Source organism: Grampus griseus (assembly GCF_964374135.1).
Source record: "Grampus griseus genome assembly, chromosome: 16".
Lineage (NCBI taxonomy): Eukaryota > Metazoa > Chordata > Mammalia > Artiodactyla > Delphinidae > Grampus > Grampus griseus.
Window position 1 is genome coordinate 71,633,671 of NC_139010.1, and position 25,958 is coordinate 71,659,628.

The 25,958-nt window shown below is 36.6% G+C and overlaps 1 protein-coding gene across 1 annotated transcript in view; it reads left to right on the top strand.

Annotated features, from left to right (window-relative positions):
* ATRNL1 (attractin like 1) overlaps window positions 1–25,958 on the top strand; it is a gene marked incomplete at both ends in the record, with an annotated part of 679,175 nt that overhangs the window by 287,046 nt on the left and 366,171 nt on the right. Inside the window, one exon of the mRNA XM_082673255.1 lies at window positions 23,716–23,794. Coding sequence (XP_082529381.1) covers window positions 23,716–23,794 — 79 coding nt within the window. The remainder of the gene's footprint in view (window positions 1–23,715; window positions 23,795–25,958) is intronic.

Here is a 25,958-nt window from a genome sequence, read left to right on the forward strand (position 1 = left end):
AATTGTCTCCTTGTTAAGAAAAGAAAATGCACAAATACTTCTAAGTTTATTATTTTTTTAAATAAAGCCACTGTTAAATTTTAAAAGAGAGTTTTAGACAGGTCAGCATTTATGGACATCCTTCAATCAGGCCGCTATTACTGCTATTGCTGTTTCTGAGTTATTGAAGTAGCATAGGTGAATGTGTCAGCCTTTCAGTTTAGCCATGGTTTGATGGAGGCCAGTTCATAAACTTTGTGTCAGTTTTTTACTTTTATATTGGGCATAGTTCTGGTGGTAAACATAATTGAGTCAGTACTAGGAAGATCACTTATAGGCATAGCCTGGCTCTGCTCTTAGCTTTCTGTGCCATCTTAAGTAGGTCACCTAGCATCTTTAAATCTCAGTCTTTTCATATCTAGAATTAAAGGATGTTGTTTTTAGAGTGTGTACTATAATATAGTGAATGATGAGAAAACTGAAAAGAATTATTTTAAAAATAAATACTTGTTTCTGGTATGTAAAATGGAAAAGTAAGTCTGTGTGAATCTGAATTTTAAAAGAATAAGCCTGGTAAATTAAATGGAGATATATCAGGGACCACTACCCCTATACCATTTAGATTTTTAATGGTGGTTCTAATTTTCACTGTCCCACTGGAATTACATAATGTTTTTGATTTACCATCTTGACCAGATGGCAGGTATTTTCAGAGGTTGCTGCTTGATCTTTCCCACTATGATAGATCTTACCCCACAGGCCAGGGATGCAATGTAGGGGTTACTCTAATCACCTTGTACATAAATTCTAATTATACACTTGAGAAGTAGGGAACTTATCACTGGGTGGATGCATAGACACAGTTGGCCCACTATGATCCAGAATTTAGCCAGAATTTCTTACCTGGACCCTGGAGATACCCCAAGTCTAACAAGGGTTCATGATGGTATTTTAGTCCTTGGGTATCTCTGTGATCTCTAACCCTGTGTCTTATTGTAATCAAAATATCTACTTACTCCTCTTGCACTGTGTACATACCCATGTATATACCTGTGTATATACCCAAATATACACAGGGCTCTTTGTAAAGGAATCATACACAGGTCCCTTTGGGGATCATTTTATACACTTTCCAAGATGTTTCAAAATGTCTTTTCTTCTATGGACTCAGCCACCTATTCAGTGGGTTCTGGATTTGTAAATTAACTCATCTGGGAGCTGAGCAGAGGATCATGATTTTCTCTTGGCAACAACCTCAGCCTTTGTTCCTCCATTCCTACTTACAACAAAAGTAAATGTTAAATAGCACCGTTGTTGGCTGCCCATCTATTTTGCCTCTCGAGATAGATACCATCCATTATTAATCATCCCACAGCTCCTTGTGGGCCAACACCCTTGTCTGCTCCTCCAGTCTTGTTGAACTTTATCCTCATTGTAGACCCTGGATTCTGTCAGTTAGGCACTGACCCTTGATCTTTTTTACTTTGGGGCCCCATCACTTAACACCTCCCTTTGTCACTGCCTCTCCTGTTGTCAGCTCTGGTCTGCAGAAGAAAGCCACCAGTGAACTTCTTAGTGAAGCTGGTGCCCCTTTCACTAGCAAATTTCTCATGGCCTTGGTGACTGGTACGTCCCATAGAAAGTAATCTACCGGCCTTACATAATATATCAATTCCAGTACATTCCCTCCTGTCAGCTTTTTTATTCTTTTCTCTTTCATCTTCTAGGGCAACTCAGGCATTTCCATTTCACTTTGCCTTGGCCAGTGCTTTTTCCAGGCTTATAAGAATCACTTCCTCATCAAGTTTTGCCCCATCCCCTGGAGTCCTCCATAGGGTATTATATCACCTGGTCCTGAGACTCTGCACCAAAATTCATGAATTCTTGTTTATCCAGGCTTACATTCCATCCTCCCTTGATCAAATACCACCAAATTCCAATTCCTGACATGATCTCCTGGCTGCTGCCAGTACATGCTAGCCAATTCTTGCAGCTTTTTCAAGTATATAATCTTTTCCCTTTCTTTTCAGGCCAAGATGCATTATTCTGTCATTAAATTCAGTTATTAGTCTAGCAATCAGGAGAGGAGGTGGTGGCAGCCTTTACGGGGGGTGACCCTATTGTCTATTACTAGAAACGGGAGTTATAGAACCAACATCCTCAGAAACGTCTATCTAGATAGTCCATTCTAGGTATTCCTATCCCATATTTCAAGAGCTCCAGTTTTCCAACAGTGGCCGTTGTCTTTGCATAAGATGACTGCTTTGGCTGAGCAGTCTATCATCTCTGGAGCTCTGCAGTTCTAACAGTTAGATCATCAGTCTGCTGCTCATTCATATTGGCTCCTCCACTGTCAAGAGGTAAGGGCCTGATTTAAAGCTATAAAAGAGACTCTCTAGCTCGTATATTTAGCCTGTAATGTTTATTAGTGGCCTTCAGTCTCTCATTATCCCTCTGTAGGGTCAATACAAACATAGCAGTAGTCAGCCAGCTCCACTCTCTTTTGAAAGCATTTTCCCCAGGTCACCACTGGTGAAATTTTTAGCAATTGAAGCCTTCTTCCAGGGACTGTCTGTGTCTCATCTAGCAACATGGATGGTTTCTCTTTAGCCTGCCAAATAGTGAGTGAGCCAGTTTCAGATCCCCATTTTACCTCCTGATTGCTCAGACCACAAGTCATCAGAGAAGTAGACCAAAATGGCATTAGCCATGCAGTAAACGTATTGGGGGGAACTCCTGTGAGGGAAAGAGCAAGGGAGAAGATGAGGGATCTTTTAGACCACGGTGCCAATCTGACCTTCGTGAAGTAGGGCAGGAAGAAAGGAAAGTTGAATGAAAGAGCCTGAAAGTTTGACAAGACCAATGATGAGTCCTCGAGCCAAACTCTGTATTCTAACAGAGGAGTTATGCATCTCTCAGGATTAGGCCTTCCTTACTATTACTGCCATGCTCAGTCATTGACTGAGAACAGCTCTCAGGAAGTGTGGCCTCAGTGTGAATACAGTGATGGATTGCCTTAATATTTTTCCACTTTAATGTTATGTTTTTTAGTACAAACAAGTTAGAATTTTCAATTTTTCTTATGAATTTTTGTGGTTTTCCCTTCAATTTTTTTATTGTGGTAAAATACATATAATATAAAATTTGCCATCTTAACCATTTTTAAGTGAACAATTCAGTGATGTTAAATACACTTACATTATTGTGCAGCTATTTATACTATCCATCTCCAGAACTCTTTTTATCTTGAAAAACTGCAACTCTATACACATTAAACAGTAACTCCCTATCTCCTCTTCCCCAGCCACTGACAACCACCATTCTGCTTTCTGTCTGCATGATCTTTACTACTCTAGGTATCTTATAATAAGTGATGTCATATAATTTTTGTACTTTTGTGACTGGCTTATTTCACTTAGCATGATGTTCTCAAAGCTCAACCATGTTGTGATATATGTCAGAATTTCTTTTCTTTTAAGGCTGAGTAATATTCCATTGTATGTATATACCACATTTTGTTTATCTATTCATCTGTTTATGGGCACCTGAGTTGCTTCCATGTTTTAGCTATTGTAAGTAATGCTTCTATGAACATGAGTGTACAAATACGTATTCAAGATTTTGCTTTCAATTCTTTTGGATATATTCCCAGAAGAGAAATTCCTAGGTCATATGGTAATTCTATTTTTAATTTTTTTTAAAGAACCTCCATACTGTTTTCCATAGCAGTTGTACCGTTTGCATTCTCACCAGCAGTGCACAAGGATTCCAGTTTTTCCATATTCTCACCAACACTTGTAATTTTCTTTTTCTTTATTCCTTTTCTTTTTCCTTTCTTTTTTTTTTTTTTTTTATTTTTTGATTGTAGCCATCCCAGAGGGTGCAACTTAGTATCTCATTGTGGTTTTGATGTACATTTCTTTAACTATTAGCGCTGATAAGCACCTTTTCACATGCTTATTTGCCATTCATATATCTTCTTTGTAGAAATGTTTGTTTAAGTCTTTTTTCCATTTTTATGCCAGTATCACACTGTCTTGATTACTGTAGCTTTGTAGTAAATTTTGAAATCAAGAAGTGTGGGTCCTCCATCTTTGCTCTTTTTCAAGATTTTTTGGGCTACTTGGGGTCCCTTGAGGTACTAAAATTCATATGGATATGGAAATAATCATGTAAGTTTTTCCCCTTCTTTTTGTTAATATGGAGTATTAGATTTAGGCCTTTCATATGTGAGACCATCCTTGCATTCCAGGAATAAATCGTTCTTGGTCATAGTATATAATTCTTCTAAAAAAATTTCCCCTTTCAGCATCGTTGTTCAAAAAGGATATTAGTACTTTTCTTTTTTTGTGTCTTTGTCTGACTTTGGTATCAGGATAATGCTGGCCACATAGGATGACTTAGGGATTGTTTTCTACTCTTTAATGTTTGGAACAATTTGAGAAGGACTGGTATTAGTTCTTGAAATGTTTAGTGGAATCAATCAGTGAAGCCATCAGGTCCCAGGCTTTTCTTTGTCAGGAGGTTTTTGATTCAATCTCCTTACTAGTCATAGTTCTATTCAGTCCTTCTATTTTTTCATGATTCAGTCTTGGTAGGTTTTGTGTTTCTAGGAATTTGTCCATTTCATCTAGGTTATACAATTTGTGTACAGTTGTTCATAGTATACTCTAATAAATCCCGTTTATTATCATAGGATCAGTAGTAATATCTATACTATTTTTATTTTTAGTAAGTTGAATCGTCTCTCTTTCTTTTCCTTAGTAAATCTAGCCAAAGGTTTGTCAATTTTGTTGATTGGTTTGAAGAACCAGCTGTTGGTTTTGTTGATTTTTCTCTATTATTTTACTATTTTCTATTTCATTTATCTGTTTTAATCTTTATTACAATATTTCCTTCCTTCTGCTAACTTTTGGTTTAGTTCTTTTTCTAGTTCCTTAAGTTTAATGTCAGGTTGTTGGTTTGAGATCTTTCTTGTTTTTCAATGTAAACATTTATAGTTAACATTTCCTCCTTAGCACTGCTTTTACTGCATCCCATCAGTTTTATTATGTTCTGTTTCATTTTCATTTGTCTCTAAGTACTTTCTAATTTCCCTTGTGATTTCTTCTATGAGCTGTTGGTTGTTCAAGAGTATGTTGTTTCATTTCCCCAAATTTGTGAGTTTTCCAGGTTTTCTTCTGTTATTGATTTCTGACTTTATTCTGCTGTAGTTAAAGGAGATACTTTTCATGATACCTATTTTTTTTAATTTATTGAGAAAATTTGTGACCTAAAATATGGTATATCCTGGACAATATCTCATGTGCACTTGAGAAGAATGTGTATCCTGTTGTTGGGAATAGTGTTTTACATATGTCCTTTGAATGTAGTTGGTTTATTGTGTTGTTCGAATCCTCTGTTTCCTTACTTATGTTTGTCTGGTGTTCCTATCCATTATTAAGAGTGGAGTTGAATTGTTGTTTTAACCATTTTGAATTCTCTATGTCTTTATTGAAATTTTTGTCTTAATTTATAACTTGTTTTATATAAACTTAGATATAATTTTGTTAGAATTTCCATGGTAAATCTATTTTCATTACTTTCAATATTTTTTATTTTACTAGATTTTAAATGTGTTTCACATACACCACAAATATCTGGACATTGTTTATCCTGTTGTAATAATCTGAAAATCTCTGACTTTTAAAGAAACAGATTTAGTGAATTTCTATTTATTGCAATTATTGTTGTATTTTAATTTTTTTCTCCATCTTTTCACCTTTTAAAATGCTTTCTCAAGCAATCTTTTTTTCTTCTCCCCTGCTTTCTATTAAATTGAATGTCCTTTTAATATCATTTAATTGTTTTTCCTTTTAGCAGTTTAGGAATTATACATTTCAAATTTTTTCTTTAATGAATGCCCTTAAATTTTAACATGTATATTTTTCCTAACCAGTAATAATGTTAATCGGTGTCCTTTTTTACTCCTGAATCATATAAGAACACTAGAAAATTCGAAACTTTCACTTCTACATACAATTGTCTAATTTTAAATTCATTTTCTAATTTCTAATTTTATTTTTTAAAATAGCCTTATTGAGATATAATTCATATACAGTACAATTCACCCATTTAAAGTGCACAATTCAATAGCTCTGTAGCCATTATCACAGTCAATTTTAGAACATTTTCATCACCCCAAAAAGAAACTGTACCCATTTGCAGTCACTTCCCATCCCTCTCCCACACCCTAAGTTTTAGACAATCACTAATCTAGTTCCTGTATATAGATTTTCCTATTCTGAACATTTTCATATACTAATTAAAATCATACAATATTTGTTCTTTTGTGACAAGCTTCTGTCACTTATCACAGTGTTTACAGGGTTTATCCATGATGTTGTATGTATCAGTATATCATTGCTTTTTATTGCTACATACCATTCCGTTGTATGGATATGACACATTTTATTTCTCCTTTTTCAGTGATGGGCATTTGCGTGTTTTCCTCTTTTTGGCTCATGTGAATTACGCCACTATGAAGATTTGTGTCCATGTTTTTTTGTGGCGATAACGTTTTTATTTCTCTTGAGTATATACCTAGGAGTGGCACTGATGGGTCATATAGTAACTCTAGATTTAACATTGTGAGAAACTGGCAAACTATTTTCCAAAGAAGATGTGCCATTTTACGTTCTCACCAGGAATGTATGAGGGTTCCAATTTCTCCATATTCTCAGTAACACTTCTTTTTATCTCTTTTTTATTATAGCCATCTTAGTGCATATAAAGTGCCAAAAGAGATGATGATGCTATTTTGGAGGATCCAGAAAGGATTTTAATTAATTAGAGGAATTTAAAGAATAGAAAAAGAAAGAAAAATTAGGAGTTAAGCAATTAAAAAACAAGGATAATCAAAGATGACCCTACAGAAGTGAGCATGTGAGTGGGAAGAATAATGAAAAATAAACACTGTGATCAAGATTTGGGGAAATGAAACAATGATGTTGTCCATGAAGATATTTCAAAAGAGAAAAAGGAAGGATGTAACTCCCTACAGGGAGAGAAGTAAACCGAAATCATTGGTAACAGAATGCCTACATCAAAGTGGCATATCCCAGAAGGAGTATGTGGTATAAAAAAAATTTTTTTAAATGGTGCAAGAACGAAGAACTCTGGGAAGAATGAAAAATAGAAGTCCTCCTTTTCAAAAGTGAGATTATGATAATGGATATGTTAATAGAAATGAGGCCTTAAGATATAGATTTCTCTAAGTAGAAACCATAAATTACATCTTATTATACTGGAGGTTTCTTCAGGAATTCTCTCCCTGGCTTTGCTGTAGAAGAAAACAGATATTTAGATCCCAACTCTTCTTTTAAACCAAAATATCAAATATAGCTTGAGTAAAATAGTAATTGCACAAAGTTTATTGCAACTTAGCTAAACCAGTGCTCCATGTCTAATTTTTAGTGCTGAGGTTTGGAACACTATAGACTGAAACTTAGTTCTTTCACTAAAATATTGCCTAGTACTTCAAAATCAACATGTCCTAAATTAAACTTGCTGTCTTGGCAAACAGCTCTTTTTTCTAGTATTCTCTAGCTCAGTTACGGTTACCACTATTAACCTAACTTCAATACCTGGGAATTAACTAAATACATTTCTCTCTCCTTAATCCCCTACATAAGCCCTGATTCTTCCTTCTGTCTATCAGTCTATTTTATTCAAAACAACCAAAGTGATTTTTTAACATAAATTGAATTATAAGAATCCATTGTTTAAAAGCTTCCTTTCACATTTATAATATATTTCAGACTAGACTTACAAGTTCCTCTGAAACCAGGCCAAATTATCTGCCTCCTCTCATATTATTCTCCACAAATTTATTATATTGCAGTCACTTTTTCTTCAGAGGTATCTGGTTTATTTCTTGTTTGGTTTTGTTTTGTCTTTCATTCCTTTGTAAAGTGTTTTAAAATTTATGTGCAGTAAAATTCCATTTGGGGGGATACAGCCATATGAATTCTAAAATATGTATGGTTTCTTTTTTTTTTTAAATTTTTATTGGAGTATAGTTGATTTATAATGCTGTGTTAGTTTCTGCTGTACAGCAAAGTGAATCAGTTATACATATACATATATCCACTCTTTTTTAGATTCTTTTCGCATATAGGTCATTACAGAGTATTGAGTAGAGTTCCCTGTGCTATACAATAGGTCCTTATTAGTTATCTGTTTTATATATAGTAATATGTATATGTCAATCTCAATCTCCCAGTTTATCCCTCTCGCCCTTCCTCCTCAGTAACCATAAGTTTGTTTTCTACATCTGTGACTCTTTATGCTTTGTAAATTAGTTCATTTGTACCTTTTTTTAGATTCCACATATAAGCGATATCATCTGATATTTGTCTTTCTCTGAGTTACTTCACTTAGTATGATAATCTCTAGGTCCATCCATGTTGCTGCAAATGGCATTATTTCATTCTTTTTATGGCTGAGTAGTAGTCCATTGTATATATGTACCACATCTTCTTTATCCAGTCCTCTGTTGATGGACACTTAGGTTGCTTCCATGTCTTGGCTATTGTAAACACGGCTTTTAAGGAACCTCCATACTGTTCTCCATAGTGACTGTATCAATTTACATTCCCACCAACAGTGCAAGAGGGTTCCCTTTTCTCCACACTCTCACCAGCATTTATTGTTTGTAGATTTTTTGAAGATGGCCATTTTGACTGGTGTGAGATGATATCTCATTGTAGTTTTGATTTGCATTTCTCTAATGATTAATGATGTTGAGCATTCTTTTATGTGTTTGTTGGCAGTCTGTATATCTTCTTTGGAGAAATGTTTATTTAGGTTTTCTGCCCATTTTTGGATTGGGTTGTTTATTTTTCTGACATTGAGCTGCATGAGTTGCTTACATGTTTCAGAGATTAATCCTTTGTCAGTTGCTTCATTTGCAAATATATTCTCCCAATCTGAGGGTTGTCTTTTCGTCTTGTTTATGGTTTCTTTTGCTGTGCAAAAGCTTTTAAGTTTCATTAGGTCCCGTTTGTTTATTTTTGTTTTTATTTCCATTTCTCTAGGAGATGGGTCAAAAAGGATCATGCTGTCATTTATGTCAGAGTGTTCTGCCTATGTTTTCCTCTAAGAGTTTGATGGCGTCTGGCCTTACATTTAGGTCTTTAATCCATGTGGAGTTTGTTTTTGTGTATGGTGTTAGGGAGTGTTCTAATTTCATTCTTTTACATGTAGCTGTCCAGTTTTCTCAGCACCACTTACTGAAGAGGCTGTTTTTGCTCCACTGTATATTCTTGCCTCCTTTATCAAAGATAAGGTGACCATATGTGCGTGAGCTTATCTCTGGGCTTTCTATCCTGTTCCATTGATCTATATTTCTGTTTTTGTGCCAGTACCATACTCTTTTGATTACTGTAGCTTTGTAGTATAGTCTGAAGCCAGGGAACCTGTTTCTTCTTAGCTCCGTTTTTCTTTCTCAAGATTGCTTTGCCTATTCGGGGTCTTTTGTGTTTCCATACAAATTGTGAAGTTTTTTGTTCTAGTACTGTGAAAAATGCCAGTGGTAGTTTGATAGGGATTGCATTGAATCTGTAGATTGCTTTGGGTAGTAGAGTCATTTTCACAATGTTGATTCTTCCAATCTAAGAACATGGTATATCTCTCCACCTATTTGTATCATCTTTAATTTCTTTCATCAGTGCCTTATAATTTTTTGCCTACAGGTCTTTTTGTCTCCTTAGGTAGGTTTATTCCTAGATATTTTATTCTTTTTGTTGCAGTGGTAAATGGGAATGTTTTTTTAAATTTCACTTTCAGATTTTCATCATTAGTGTATAGGAATGCAATAGATTTCTGTGCATTAATTTTGTATCCTGCTACTTTACCAAATTCATTGATTACCTCTAGTAGTTTTCTGGTAGCATCTATAGGATTCTGTATGTATAGTATCATGTCATCTGCAAAGAGTGACAGCTTTACTTCTTCTTTTCTGATTTGGATTCCTTTTATTTCTTTTTCTTCTTCTGATTGCTGTGGCTAAAACTTCCAAAGCTATGTTGAATAATGGTGGTGAGAGTGGGCAGTCTTGTCTTGTTCCTGATCTTAGTGGAAATGGTTTCAGTTTTTCACCATTGAGGATGATGTTGGCTGTGGGTTTGTTATATATAGCCTTTATTATGTTGAGGAAAGTTCCCTCTATGCCTACTTTCTGGAGGATTTTTATCATAAATGGGTGTTGAATTTTGTCGAAAACTTTCTCTGCATCTTTTGAGATGATCATATGGTTTTTCTCCTTCAGTTTGTTAATATGGTGTATCACATTGATTGATTTGCGTATATTGAAGAATCCTTGCATTCCTAGGATAAACCCCACTTGATCATGGTGTGTGATCCTTTTAATGTGCTGTTGGATTCTGTTCGCTAGTATTTTGTTGAGGGTTTTTGCATCTATGTTCATCAGTGATATTGGCCTGTAGTTTTCTTTCTTTGTGACATCTTTGTCTCGTTTTGGTATTCGAGTGATGGTGGCCTCGTAGAATGAGTTTGGGAGTGTTCCTCCCTCTGCTATATTTTGGATGAGTTTGAGAAGAATAGGTGTTAGCTCTTCTCTAAATGTTTGATAGAATTTGCCTGTGAAGCCATCTGGTTCTGGGCTTTTGTTTGTTGGAAGATTTTTAATCACAGTTTCAATTTCAGTGCTTGTGATTGGTCTGTTCATATTTTCTATTTCTTCCTGGTTCAGTCTCGGAAGGTTGTGCACTTCTAAGAATTTGTCCATTTCTTCCAGGTTGTCCACTGTATTGGCATATAGTTGCTTGTAGTCATCTCTCATCATCCTTCGTATTTCTGCAGTGTCAGTTGTCACTTCTCCTTTTTCATTTCTAATTCTATTGATTTGAGTCTTCTCCCTTTTTTCTTGATGAGTCTGGCTAATGTTTTATCAATTTTGGTTATGTTCTCAAACAACCAGCTTTTAGTTTTATTGATCTTTGTTGTCATTTCCTTCATTTCTTTTTCATTTATTTCTGGTCTGATCTTTATGATTTTTTTCCTTCTGCTAACTTTGGGGGTTTTTTGTTCTTCTTTCTCTAATTGTTTTAGGTGTAAGTTTAGGTTGTTTATTTGAGATGTTTCTTGTTTCTTAAGGTAGACTTGTATAGCTGTAAACTTCCCTCTTAGAACTGCTTTTGCTGCATCCCATAGGTTTTGTGCCGTTGTGTTTTCATTGTCATTTGTTTCTAGGTACTTTTTGATTTCCTCTTTGATTTCTTCAGTGATCTGTTGGTTATTAAGTAGTGTATTGTATAGCCTCCATATGTTTCTGTTTCTTACAGATTTTTTCCTGTAATTGATATCTAGTCTCATAGCATTGTGGTCGGAAGAGATACTTGATACGATTTCAATTTTCTTAAATTTACCAAGGCTTGATTTGTGACCCAAGATATGCTCTATCCTGGAGAATGTTCCATGAGCAATTGAGAAGAATGTGTATTCTGTTGTTTTTGGATGGAATTTTCTATAAATATCAATTAAGTCCATCTTGTTTAATGTATCATTTAAAGCTTGTGTTTCCTTATTTATTTTCATTTTGGATGATCTGTCCATTGGTGAAAGTGGGGTGTTAAAGTCCCCTACTATGATTGTGTTACTGTCGATTTCTCCTTTTATGGCTGTTGGTATTTGCCTTATGTATTGAGGTGCTTCTGTGTTGGGTGCATAAATATTTACAATTGTTATATCTTCTTCTTGGATTGATCCCTTGATTATTATGTAGTGTCCTTCTTTGTCTCTTGTAATAGTCTTTGTTTTAAGTCTATTTTGTCTGATCTGAGAATTGCTACTCCAGCTTTCTTTTGATTTCCATTTGCATGGAATATGTTTTTCCATCCCCTCACTTTCAGTCTGTATGTGTCCCTAGGTCTGAAGTGGGTCTCTTGTATACAGCATATATACGGGTCTTGTTTTTGTATCCATTCAGCCAGTCTATGTCTTTTGGTTGGAGCATTTAATCCATTTACGTTCAAGGTAATTATCGATATGTATGTTCCTATTACCATATTCTTAATAGTTTTGGGTTTATTATTGTAGGTCTTTTCCTTCTCTTGTGTTTCCTGTCTAGAGAAGTTCCTTTAGCATTTGTTGTAAATCTGGTTTGGTGGTGCTGAATTCTCTTAGCTTTTGCTTGTCTGTAAAGCTTTTAATTTCTCCATCAAATCTGAATGAGATCCTTGCTGGGTAATCTTGGTTGTAGGTTTTACTCCTTCATCACTTTAAATATGTCCTGCCACTCCCTTCTGGCTTGCAGAGTTTCTGCTGAAAGATCAGCTGTTAACCTTATGGGGATTCCCTTATGTGTTACTTGTTTTTTTTCCCTTGCTGCTTTTAATATTTGTTCTTTGTATTTAATTTTTGATAGTTTGATTAATATGTGTGTTGCCGTGTTTCTCCTTGGATTTATCCTGTATGGAACTCCTGTGCTTCCTGGACTTGATTAACTATTTCCTTTCCCATATTAGGGAAGTTTTCAACTATAATCTCTTCAAACATTTTCTCAGTCCCTTTCTTTTTCTCTTCTTCTTCTGGGACCCCTATAATTCGAATGTTGGTGTGTTTAATGTTGTCCCAGAGGTCTCTGAGAGTGTCCTCAATTCTTTTCATTCTTTTTTCTTTATTCTGCTCTGCAGTAGTTATTTCCACTATTTTCTCTTCCAGGTCACTTATCCATTCTTCTGCCTCAGTTATTCTGCTTTTGATCCCTCTAGAGAGTTTTTAATTTCATTTATTGTGTTGTTCACCTTTGTTTGTTTGCTCTTTAGTTCTTCTAGGTCCTTGTTAAACGTTTCTTATATTTTCTCCATTCTATTTCCAAGATTTTGGATCATCTTTACTATCACTATTCTCAATTCTTTTTCAGGTTGACTGCCTATTTTCTCCTCATTTGTTAGGTTTGGTGGGTTTTTATCTTGCTCTTTCATCTGCTGTGTTTTTCTGTCTTTTCATTTTGCTTATCTTACTGTGTTTGGGGTCTCCTTTTCGCAGGCTGGAGGTTCGTAGTTCCCGTTGTTTTTGATGCCTGTCCCCAGTGGCTAAGGTTGGTTCAGAGGGTGTGTAGGTTTCCTGGTGGAGGGGACCTAGTGCCTGTGTTCTGGTGGATGAGGCTTGATCTTGACCTTCTGGTGGGCAGGTCCACGTCTGGTGGTGTGTTTTGGGGTGTCTGTGGCCTTATTATGATTTTAGGCACCCTCTCTGCGAATGGATGGGTCTCTGTTCCTGTCTTGCTAGTTGTTTGGCATAGGGTGTCCAGCACTGTAGCTTGCTGGTTGTTGAGTGAAGCTGGGTCTTGGCGTTGAGATGGAGATCTCTGGGAGATATTACATGGAGCTGGGAGGTCTCTTGTGGTCCAGTGTCCTGAACTTGGCTCTCCCACCTCAGTGGCACAGCCCTGACACCTGGCTGGAGCACCAAGAGCCTTTCATCCACAAGGCTCAGAATAAAAGGGAGAAAAAATAGAAAGAAAGAAAGAAAGAAAGAAGATAAAATAAAGTTATGAAAATAAAAAATAATTTTTAAGAAAAAAAAACTTTCAAGTAAAAAAAAAGACAGAACCATAGGACAAATGGTAAAAGCAAAGCTAGACAGACAAAATCACACAGAGAAGAATACACATACACACTCACAAAAAGAGAAAAGGGGGGAAAAATATATCGTTGCTCCCAAAGTCTACCTCCTCAATTTGGGATGATTTGTTGTCTATTCAGGTATTCCACAGATGCAGGGTACATCAAGTTGATTGTGGAGACTTAATCTGCTGCTCCTGAGGCTGCTGGGAGAGATTTCCCTTTCTCTTCTTTGTTTGCACAGCTCCCGGGGTTCAGGTTTGGATTTGCCCTTCCCGCGACCCCCCCCCCCCCCCCCGTGTAGGTCGCCTGAGGGCGTCTGTTCTTTGCTCAGACAGGGTGAGGTTAAAGGAGCAGCTGATTCGTGGGCTCTGGCTCACTCAGGCTGGGGGGAGAGAGGGGTACGGATGCGGGGCGAGCCTGCGGCGGCAGAGGCCGGCATGACGTTGCACCAGCCTGAGGCGCGCCGTGCGTTCTCCCGGGGAAGTTGTCCCTGGATCCGGGGACACTGGCAGTGGCAGGCTGCACAGGCTCCCCGGAAGCGGGGTGTGGATAGTGACCTGTGCTCGCACACAGGCTTCTTGGTGGCGGCAGCAACAGCCTTAGCGTCTCATGCCCGTCTCTGGGGTCTGCGCTGATAGCCGCTGTTCACGCCCGTCTCTGGAGCTCCTTTAAGTGACGCTCTTAATCCTCTCTCCTCGCGCACCAGGAAACAAAGAGGCAAGAAAAAGTCTCTTGTCTCTTAGGCAGCTCCTAGACCTTTTTTCCCGACTCCCTCCCGGCTAGCCGCGGTGCACTAACCCCCTGCAGGCTGTGTTCACACTGCCAACCGCACTCCTCTCCCGGCTACCGAAGCCCGAGCCTCAGCTCTCAGCCCCGCCCGCCCCGGCGGGTGAGCAGACAAGCCTCTCGGCCTGGTGAGGCCCTTATCCGCTGTGCGGGAATCTCTACGCTTTGCCCTCCGCACCCCTGTTGCTGTGCTCTCCTCTGCGGCTCCGAAGCTTCCCCCTCTGCTACCCGCAGTCTCCGCCCGCAAAGGGGCTTCCTAGTGTGTGGAAACCTTTCCTCCTTCACAGCTCCCTCCCTCTGGTGCAGGTCCCGTCCCTATTTTTGTCTCTCTTTTTTCTTTTACTCTACGCAGGTACGTGGGGCGTTTTTTGCGTTTTGGGAGGTCTGAGGTCTTCTGCCAGCGTTCAGTAGGTGTTCTGTAGGAGTTGTTCCACATGTAGATGTATTTCTGATGTATCTGTCGGGAGGAAGGTGATCTCCGTGTTTTACTCTTCCGCCATCTTTAAGCTCCTCTCTATAGTTTCTTGTAATCATCAGCTCTGTCAGGATATAGACCAGTTCCAGAATCTCAAAGAATCCTTCATAGGGCTTCCTTTACAGTCAGGCTTTTTCCTCGTCCATAAACCCTGGCAACCACAGATTGGTACCCTGTCTCTATAGTTTTGCCGTTCCCAGAATGTCATATACATGGAATCATACAGTATGTAACCTCCTGAGACTGGTTTCTTTCCCTTAGCATACTGTATTTGAGATTTATTCAAGTTGGTTTTTTCCATCAATAGTCCATTTCATTTTTGTTGTTCAGTGGTATTCCATTGTATGAATATACTCAAGTTTGTTTATCCATCCACCCTTTGATAAGAATTGTTATACTTTTCAGCAGCTATGAATAATGCTGCCGTGGACAAGTACATACTTGTATAGGTTTTGTGCAGACATAAGTTTTCACTTCTTTAGGATAAATATCTGGAAGTGGGATTGCTGAATCATATAGCAAATGTATGTTTATCTTTATAATAACTGCCACTATTTTTCAGAGTGACTGTATCATTTTGCCTTGCCACCAGCAAAGTATGAAGGTTTCAGTTGTTCCACATCCTCAGTGCTTGGTCTTGTCAGTATTTTTTATTATAGCCATTCAAATAGGTGTGTGGTGGTATCTTATGATTTTAATCTGCATTTCCCTAATGGCTAATGACATTGAATATCTTTTCATATACTTATTAGCCACTTTTATCTTCTTTGGTTAAGTGTCTTTGCAGATTTTTTGCCTATTTTTTATTGTTTGTTTTCTTATTCTTGGGTTTGAGTATTCTTTATATGTCTGGATGTAAATCTTCTGCCAGAAGTGTGATTTGATATAATTTTCTCCCAGACTTTGACTTGTATTTTTATTCTTTTAACAGTGTCTTTTGTGGAGAAAAAAAAAATGTTTTAATTTTGATAAAATCCAATGTATTTTTTTTTCTTTTATGAGTTATGCTTTTGGTGTCATATAAGAACTCTTTGCCTACTCAATGTCACATAGATTTCCTTCTAAGAGTTTTGTACTTTTACATTGTACATTTAAGTCTGTGATCCATTTCAGATATCTTTTGTTTATGAGTCTGTGATCCATTTTAGTTACTGTTTATGATTGAGGTATAGGTCAAGGTTCATTATTTTGCATATGGATATCCAATCTTTACAGCCTTTGGAAAAGACTGGTCTTTCTCTTTTGAAATGCCTTTGCAGCTCTGTCAAAAATCCATTCACCATCAGGCTTCCAGTTCCAGGAAACACTACATAAACATACATCTCTCTTTATGTCCCATGGGTCTCAACTATAAAACCTGGATGATATGCATGGGCATCTATGTGGTAATTGTGAAAAGTAAGTATCATTAGGCAGATCAGGGAAGAACAGCAGAATTCAGAGCACCCTGAAATATTTGGAAGTTAACCATTTATTCCTCCAGTATCCCCTGCCTTGAGCCTCAATGCAGAAAACATCCTGGAAAAATACTCTAGTTCTGACTTGTGCTGTGGAAAAGGAAGCCCTTGAAGCTCAGAGAGTAGGGGAGATCCACCCCCCAATTTTTCCTCTCTTTTTTAAATACTTACCCCCAATTCCAAACAGTCTTGAAGCAGGAACATTGGCTGCAGCAAAAATGGCCAGGAAGCTGCTAGAGCCAAATTTCCAAGGGTTGGGAATCTTCTACATAACACGGAACTGTAGGTACAAGAGGGTCAATACAAGTCCATTGCTTTTCCATCTTCTCTGTCCTCCCAATGCAGAATGTGGCACAGTCACAGAAGCGGGTAGTTTCTGGCCAGAGGATGGAAAAGTGAAGCCCAGAGAACCAGAAAAAGTCTGGGAAATAACAGAGAGAGAAAAGCCATCACATAAAGTTGAACTTCTGGGATTTTCCATGTGAGGCTTTTATCGTAATTAGTATACCAAAGAATTTGAGAAGCGGCTAACGGTTAGAACTCTGCCCAGGCCCCAGACTGAACCCACATGGCAGACTCAAATAGCACTGAAAAAGCTTTGGGTACATTGTAAGCACAGCCTACAGATGTCTAAAGTAAAATATCTCTATAGAGAATATCAACATTTTCTATAAGATACAAATAAGACCTCAGTCCCTCTGTAAATTTGATACAGCAGAAAGGGCTGTGATGGAAGTGCGCCATTCTTCAGCGTGGTTAGCAAGTCAAGGACTGTCTGTCAATATTTATTTATAACTTTAAGAAAAACTTTATCAGGTGTTGGATCTGTTAACCATCCATATGGAGAAAAGTAACATTTGACTCCTACCTCATACTAATCATAAAAATAAATACCAGGAGAAAAGGAAAAACAATGAAGTATCATCTAGAAGGTAATATGAGAATTCTTCTTCACATCTTTAGAACTGGAAAATTTCTTAAACAGACACACAAAGCACTTCAGTAAAATTAGACTACAGTAAAACTAACAATTTTTGTTGTCAGAGATGTCATTAACATTGTGAAAAGTCAAGCCATGCAGTAGTATAAAATATTCACAACCTATATAAAGGATAAAGGCCCTATTGTCACAATATATAACTCATATAAATCAATAAAATGCAGTCTTAAAACTCAACTCCCCGCCCCCCAAAATGGCAAGAGACTTGAATAAGCACTTCACAAAAAAGGATAAGTGGCTAACAAAATATAAAAATGTGCTCCATTTAATTTTTATCAGGGAATGCAAATTATAAAACTACAATATAATACTATTTACTATTCACCCATTATAGTGACTAAAAAGAACAAGATAGATGATATCAAATGTTGGAGTGGATGTGGAACTCTAGACACTTCTGGTGGTCTAGAAGTTGGTGCAACAACTTTGAAAACAATTTGACTGTATTCTAAAGTTGAGCTTACCCATACTCTGTGATCCAACAATTCCATTCCATCAAAGGTCATGTTAAGCATATTTATAGCAGTGTGTTTTAAATAGCCAAAACCTTGGAATAACCCAAATACCTAAAAATAATAGAATATGGGGCAATGAAAAGAACAGACTAATCCTAAAAGAACAATATGGATGGCATTCACTAACATAGTTTTGAACAAAAGAAGCTAGAAACAAAAGAATGAATATTTTAGGATTCCATTTGTGTAAAGTTCAGAAATAGGCAGAAACACACTATGGTGTTAAAAATCATTATGCTAGTGACCTCTGATGAATAGGGATGGGCAAAGTACTATTTCTTTACTGGGGTGGTGGTTACATGGGTATATTTTCTTTGCGATAATTCATTGAGCTGTATACTTATGATTTCTCTATGTGTGTTATGCATTAGTGCTTTAGGAAAGCTTTTTAAGAAGAGCATTTACTACTTTAAAAATATTAAGGGAATTTTGTAATTGAAACTTTTATCCTGACTACATGGTTTCAAAAGGTATGCTTTAAATAAAAGTTGAGTGTAGAAAAGAGCACTGTATACATTGACCTTTATAATTTTTGGTGCAAGTTTGTGAGATTAAGGTTTTATCCAGGTACATGATTTGTAACAGGAGTAATTAACCAGGAAGGTCTTCCTTACTATATGTTCCTTGCCTTTTTAATACTTTGCCAAGGAGGCTTTAGAGCACTCTATTTTCTGTAAAATATTTCAAGAAAGGATTGAAGAGTTATCAAATGTGCTCTTTAGATTTGTAAATCTGTTACCAGTTTTGGGGAGGTTCATTTAGGTGTTTTTCTATGAATTTTACATAAATGATAGCAGAAGTAGATTTTATGGAGTCTTTCCCAGCCTTCATTTAACTGCTTCCATGTGGCTATTCAGTGAGGATTCAATTTGGGAGGAATTGATCCCTCACCAGCTTCATGGATGGGCTAAAGCCAGTAAGTGCATACCCTTCAATTCGCCAAGTGATTGGCGAAGAGTGGGCATGTATAATGGTATGTGATAGAAGTCTGGAACTGCGGCATTCGTTTTTGTATCTAAGGGAGAAACAAGGCTGAGAATAAAGCTGATGCACAACAGAGTGTATGTCAGAAAACAGAAAGAAATGTAGCCAGGGCCCTGGCCAGTACAAACCTGGAAGTTATTCTTCCTTTTGACTTTGGGGAGTGTCTTAGTCTGCTCAGGCTACCGTAAACAACTAACACAGACTGAGTGACTTTAACAACAGGAAGTTTATAGTCTCACAGTTTTGGAGGCTGGGAAGTCTAAGATCTGAGTGCCAGCATGGTTTGCTTCTGGTGAGAGCTTTCTTCTTGGCCTGTAGATGACCGCCTTCTTGGTGTGTGTTCACGTGGCCTTTTCTCGGTACAAGTGCTTGGGGAGAGAGCACAAGCTCTCTGGTGTTTCTTCTTATGAGGACACTAATTCTACTGGCTCAGGGCTCTACCATTATGACCTCATTTAACTTTAGTTACATCCAAATTTCCTATCTCTAAGTATAATCACATTGGGGGTTAGGGCTTCAACATACAACTTTTGGAGGAACATTTGTAGCATTCTGCCTCTAGCCCCCTAAATCATGTCCTTATTGCATGCAAAGTACATTTATTTCATCCCAGCAATCCCAAAAGGCTTAATTCATTCCAGAATCGACACTAAAGTCTGAAGTTTCATCTGAATATTGTCTAAATCAGATATGGGTGAGATTTGGGGTACAAGTTAACCCGAGGCAAAATTCCTCTCTAGTTGTGAGCCTGTGAAACCAGGCAAATTATGTGATTCCAAAATACTACGGTGGTATAGGCATAGAATAGATATTCCCATTTCAAAAGGAAGAAAAGTAGAGGAAGAAAGGGGCGATGGGTCCCAAGGAAGGCTAATCCCATCAAACTTAAAGATTTGAGAATAACCCTCCTTGGTTCAGTGCTCTACCTCCAGGTCCCCTGAGGGACGTCACCCCATAGCTCTGTGGTACGGCCCTGCCACGTTAGCTTGGCAAGGTGGCCCTGATGCTGCAGCACTGTGCTGCAGCCTTGGCACCAAGGCTCTTGGCGGGGGTATCCTGGTCCTGTAAAACCCAAGAGGCTCCACCCTTTGAAACTGAGGAGGATCCATCCTTGCCTCCTGGGCCTGTGGTGGGAGTGGGAGCCCGAAAGTTCTCTGATTCCCTTCTGGGTCGTTCTTCCCTTTTCTTAAAGGATAAAGCCTGCTTCCAACTGAATAGCTCTATGTTCCCATCCCATAGAATCCAAGAAGCCTGAAAACCTTCTTTCATTCCATCTTGTTTTCTCTTTACCCTTTAGTTTAAACTCTCAGTGTCTCTGCTGGTATAATTCCATATCTATTCCTATAATAGTATATTATTAGAAGAATATTTTCTTTTTATTACTTTTTATTACCAGCCTAATATGAATTTACATAGAAAACATAACAAACTCCTAAAGTGTATATCTCCTCTTCTCAAGGAGGTAAAATCGTGAAAACTGAAAAATTTTATACTGGCTTCCTCTATCATTATAAAAGTGACACTCTTCACTTGTGTCATGAAATTTAGATCAGAAAGAATTTAAGTTCCCTGTGGAGAAATTCAGCAAGTCTTCACTGTCCTAAACTGAATCTTGATCATGTAACTATTTTGGGGGGAGGATATTGTGAATTACAAATTGTCAAATAAAAATACTTTTTGGTATTTAGGTTACGTTTAATTATTAAATGTAAATGAATTTTGGTATGTGTACTATTGTCTACTACTGCAGACACTGTGAGAGAAACAGTTTACAAGATACGGTATCTGACTGAATATAAGGGATGATAAAATTGAATGTGTTTTTACATTTTACCTGGAAAGTAATGGTGAAACAAGAAGTCAGCAGAAAGGGGAGAACTTGCAATTTAAGACTTTTGTAACTTAGGCAATTTATGTAAACTCTCCATGACCTCAACTTTCTCATCTTTTAAATGAGTACATAACAGAATACACAGTATATCATGTGTGATTGTGGTAATGGTAGAATTAATGCATGTAAAACATATAACACAGTGCTTGGTACATATTACTCAATAGATGTTAGTTACTTTTATTATGAATGTTATTCAGGAGTACAGTTTGGACATGGTAGATTTGAGGTGATATTTATCTCTCTTGTTAAAATTCTTAAGGTATTATAGTAAGACTTAAATTCAGATAAATGGATCCTTGGACTATATATAAAGTATCGATTCTCACTACTATATTTCAACAGTTGCATTGTTAACTTGGATATAACAAGGGAAGTGTAACTGCTGTGGCAGTAATTTAGACTAGAACAGGGTTTCGGCACTATTGGCAGGTTGGCTGGGAAAATCTTTGTTGTGGGGAGGAAGACTGACCTCTATATTGTACCATATTTACCAGCATCCCACTTTATGTCCACCAAGTGGTGACAACCAAAAATGTCTCCAGCCACTGCCAAATGTCCCTGGAGGGCAAAACTCTCCTGAGAACCAGTGGACTAGAAGGAATCATGTAAGAAGAGTCTTCAAATATATAAAGAAGTATTAGAATATAGAAGAAGGAAATGGCTGATTCAGTGTAACCCAGAGACAGAAGCAGCACTGATTAATAAAAGTTAGAAAGACAGCTTAACAGAAAATTTTCATAGTTTGAGTTAGCTAAAAATAAAATTCACCAACTTATGAGCCAGCAGAAGCTACAATGTGTATTTAATTAGGAACCGGATCACTATCAGAGTTGTGCTGGGAATTTCTTTCCTGGGAGGGAGTCTGAACTAAATAATGTCATTGATCTCTTCTAATGATAAGATGCTCTCATTTTGTCAGGTTAAATGACTTATATTTGGAAATGATTCCAAATGAGGTCATAGTTGAAGCCATGAGAATAACTGAGCTCTTTTTCTGAGAGCAAGAATAGATAATAGCATGGTCTTGTGAATGAATTTTCAGGAATGTCCATAATTTAAAACAAGGAATCAGGAATGCAGTCTACTTTCACTGACTCCATAGTGTGTCAAGAAGGATGAAGGAAGCCAAGAAAATAAAGTGTTCAGAAGGGTTTTAAAGGATGGATGGTTGGTATTGTCAATTGAGAAGTAAAAGACAGTTGATAGAGAAAAGACTAGTTTATTTAATTTTTAGAAAGTCATGATGAGGAAGTACCCACTAAAATGTTGCATAGTATATACACATTAATTATTAATGTTAACATTTTTATTAGTATACAAATTGGATACCACATTATAAGACGTTAAATAAGACTAGGTTATGAGGAAATTGACATGGAAGTGGCTACATGGACCACTTGCTCAACAAACTAGAGGAAGCTACAGGGTTAATAAAATAGGGCTATTGTTTTTTATTTTTTAGGTGATGTGGGACTTGAGCACTTCTGAAAATTTAAATTTAGATGAAATAGAATGAGTTTATAAATACTAGAGGGAAAGATAATTATGTAAAAAGCAGTAAGGTACCTCAGTGGTTGATACTGGGGAATATGGAAAACAACTGTTATGACATAGTGTGCAAGCTCAGAGTTCAGAGTTCCCAACAGATGGGAAGGAAAGAGTCTGAGGCTTTGAGGCTCGTTTTGAATTTTGGCTCTACCACTTAAACTCCCTGTGTGACTCTAAGCAGTTTACTTTGAACTTTTCTGAGCATTGGATTCTTCTTTTCTAAAATAAGAATAATATATCCTATCTGGAAATGTTCGTATAAAACTAAACCCAGTCATCAGTGTGATGTATCTAGCGCAGTATCTGGAATGTGTTTAGCACTCAGTGGATGGGTGCTAGAATTATCCAAGTCATTGTCGGCATCATTGAAAGATATTCTAAGATTTCTTTAAGTGAGGCAAGGAGAAAAAATATATTAAGGATTTGACAAGAGTAGAAAGTGTCAACATTTACACTGCTTATGAGTGAATCAATTGATGAGTACAAGGATGATCAGTTAAGGGTGAAGACCAGGTTTTTGGTAGTGGTCAGTGACCAGTGAATTTATAGTGGCACTGTTCTGCTCATTTCTGGGTCTTTTCATAGCATAATCTTTGACCACAGAGCAAAGGAAGGGAAAAGAAACAGTAATGCCTGGTTGGGATTGGTTAACCAGATTCACATAAATCTGTTATTTTGAGATTTATCAGTCTCAAATTACTGCTAAAACAGTATCCTCTGTTACATAGTCTATCGCATATGGTACCTAATACATATTGACCACATGTATATACATTGTAATTGAATTATTTCTTAATTTAAACATTAGCATATACAAGGGATTCTCAACTTCTGTAGAACTGACATTTTGGACAGAATAATTCTTTGTCGTTGGGGGCAGTCCTGTGCATTGCAGGATGTTTAGCAGCATCCCTGGCTGCACTCAGTAGACGCAAGTTGCACTTCTCTCCCAGTGTGATAATCAAACATGTATCTAGACATAGTCAGATGTCCCAGTGGTGGGATGGGTGGGAGGGCTAAATCACCTTCAGTTGAGAACTACAGGCGTATTCTCAGATATAAGATAGTTGCTAATAAAGGTAAAATGAATAAATGTGTGATATTTAAATTCATAAAATTGCCAAATTTTATGACTAAATAGCAATTCTAAAAAAATTTATTGCTGTATAAAACCAACAGAATTATAAAGTTACATTCCTTCTGACAGAGAAAATCTGAAAGATAGACTATAATATATATTAAAGAATATAAATAATTTTTCTGCCTGTGTACTTTGCTTTTACTTGAGAATGTTTTACAAACTTCTAATTTATCTGTTTTGCTTGAATATTTACCAAGGCAAAGTGATTATTTCTATATATTTTTAAGTCCTCTACATATTCTTTTATCATTTCATGACACATTGCAAGTGTTTTAAGCAAAAATTATTTGTGTTTTATTTTCTAGTTGTTTTTTATCCTTATTACTGGTGGCCGCTGTGGTGTGGAAGATCAAACAAACATGTTGGGCTTCTCGACGGAGAGAGGTAACAGTAATATTACTTAATCTTTAGTTTAAAGATTCAAGCAAACATATGGATCTGTATTCCTTAATTGACATCCTCCTTTCAAATAGAGATTTTCACATCAGTTTCATTTATTAAGATTGAGCAAGTCAATCTAGTATTTTTTAAGCTTTAGAGCAAAATTTGCCACTGTCATTTTAAATCAGTATCTGTAGAAGCATTGGTTAGTTGCAGTTTTTTTAAAATAGTGTTAGAATTTATAGTGGATACCAATATTAATTTTGTTGATTAACCTGCAATCTCTTTAATTTAGGTAGTTATACTATAAAAAGATTATTTTTATAACTTAAAATTTAAAACAATATTCTGAGCAATAAATATTAATTTTTGGTTTGTATCTTGTAGAATTCTTTGTTTTGGTAATCAGATCTTTTTCACGGGTATCTGATAATCCAAGTATGTTTGAATTACACCTCAATTTGATACATTTCTATATCAGAGTTAATCATGTGTGTCCCTTATGATCTTAAAATTGATAAAAACAGTAATACTCTTACAGAACAACAGCTGATGATGTAAATATATTAAACAAATATAGTTTCCTACCTTTGGATGTATTAGTTAATTGAAAGGAGCGAAGAAATATAATAACATGAGGATCCTAAATGTGCAGTAGGTTTATGGTTCTACACCTCATATAATGAAAAAGCGTTTCTGTTTTTATTAATATTATTATATTCTATGACTTTTTATTTTTATAAATTTATTTATTTATTTATTTATTTTTGGCTGCATTGGGTCTTCATTGCTGCGCACGGGCTCTCTCTAGTTGCGGCGAGCGGGGGCTACTCTTCATTGCAGTGTGCGGGCTTCAGTAGTTGTGATGCGCGGGCTTCAGTAGTTGTGGCTCGTGGGCTCTAGAGTGCAGGCTCAGTAGTTGTGGTGCACAGGCTTAGTTGCTGTGCGACATGTGGGATCTTCCCGGACCAGGGCTCAAAGCCGTGTCCCCTGCATTGGCAGATGGATTCTTAACCACTGCGCCACCAGAGAAGTCCGTCTATTACTATTAATATTAGTATTATTAGCATTCTATTTGCTGTTGCATTTCCCAGTATATTTTTATACGTTTAATTTTGTGAAACAATGTATAGCAGAGATATAATTACTTACCTTCTTGTTTTCCACATATAAGAAGATTATATTTAAAAACAATCCAGAATATTCCAAATTATAGAATTAGTAAATGACATGAGTTCTTCTTAATTACTCTCCTATTTTCAAACATCCAGTGCCTACCTATAATGTATTTGCAAACTTGACACCACTCCCCTGCAAATAAATTACTTACCCTAATTCTCTCTACCTCTCTGATTTTCTATACATGGGCAGTGCAACATCACTGACAATTTACTTGGTATGGTCCTATGATAAAATGTAATCCAATATAAAAGGAATTTTTAAAATATTAATATATAAATATTTTGCAAAAAGTGGAATTCTGTGTGGAGATAAACAATCTTCTACACATGCTAGACAATCTATTAAGGTAAAAGTATGGATTCAGGAAGGAAAAAACAAGTGGTAGTCAGGCAGTATGAAAACATTCCATAATGGAGTAGAGCAAGTGAATATTTATGGCTCTTATCATTAGAAAAGAAGTTAGGCTCAATCAGGGAGCCTGGGTTCTCACTTCATTATGACTAGCAATATTTAAATATCTGATTTCTAAAGTTTATAAAATGTAACTGTATAAAGATAGAATTGTGAAAACATCTGTGTACAACTCTGCCATTAACTAGGTGGGTAAGCAGTCTAATTGAGTTCAGTTTCCTCTAAAGAGAGGCATCGTACTATATAACTTATTCTCAGTTTGAGGTTCCTAGAGCTCTAGGAATGTTTATATGTAATGACTAAAGTTTAGAAACTATTAAATATTTGAGAAAAATAATGGGAATTGTTCATTTAACTATGAAACTTTCACACTTTTCAAAATGACAGATTGCTTTTGGTTAATATATCACCTCAGTGTAGTATGTAGTTTATTGCATATTATCAGAAGCTCTGGCCAGCTGATACTACTTTAATTTTTAAAATACAAATATGAATTTATTTTTTGATTAGAAGTCAAAATCTAAGTATGTGTTGCACATGTGAGAATGGAGGAAAAATAGGAAGGAAGGAAGAA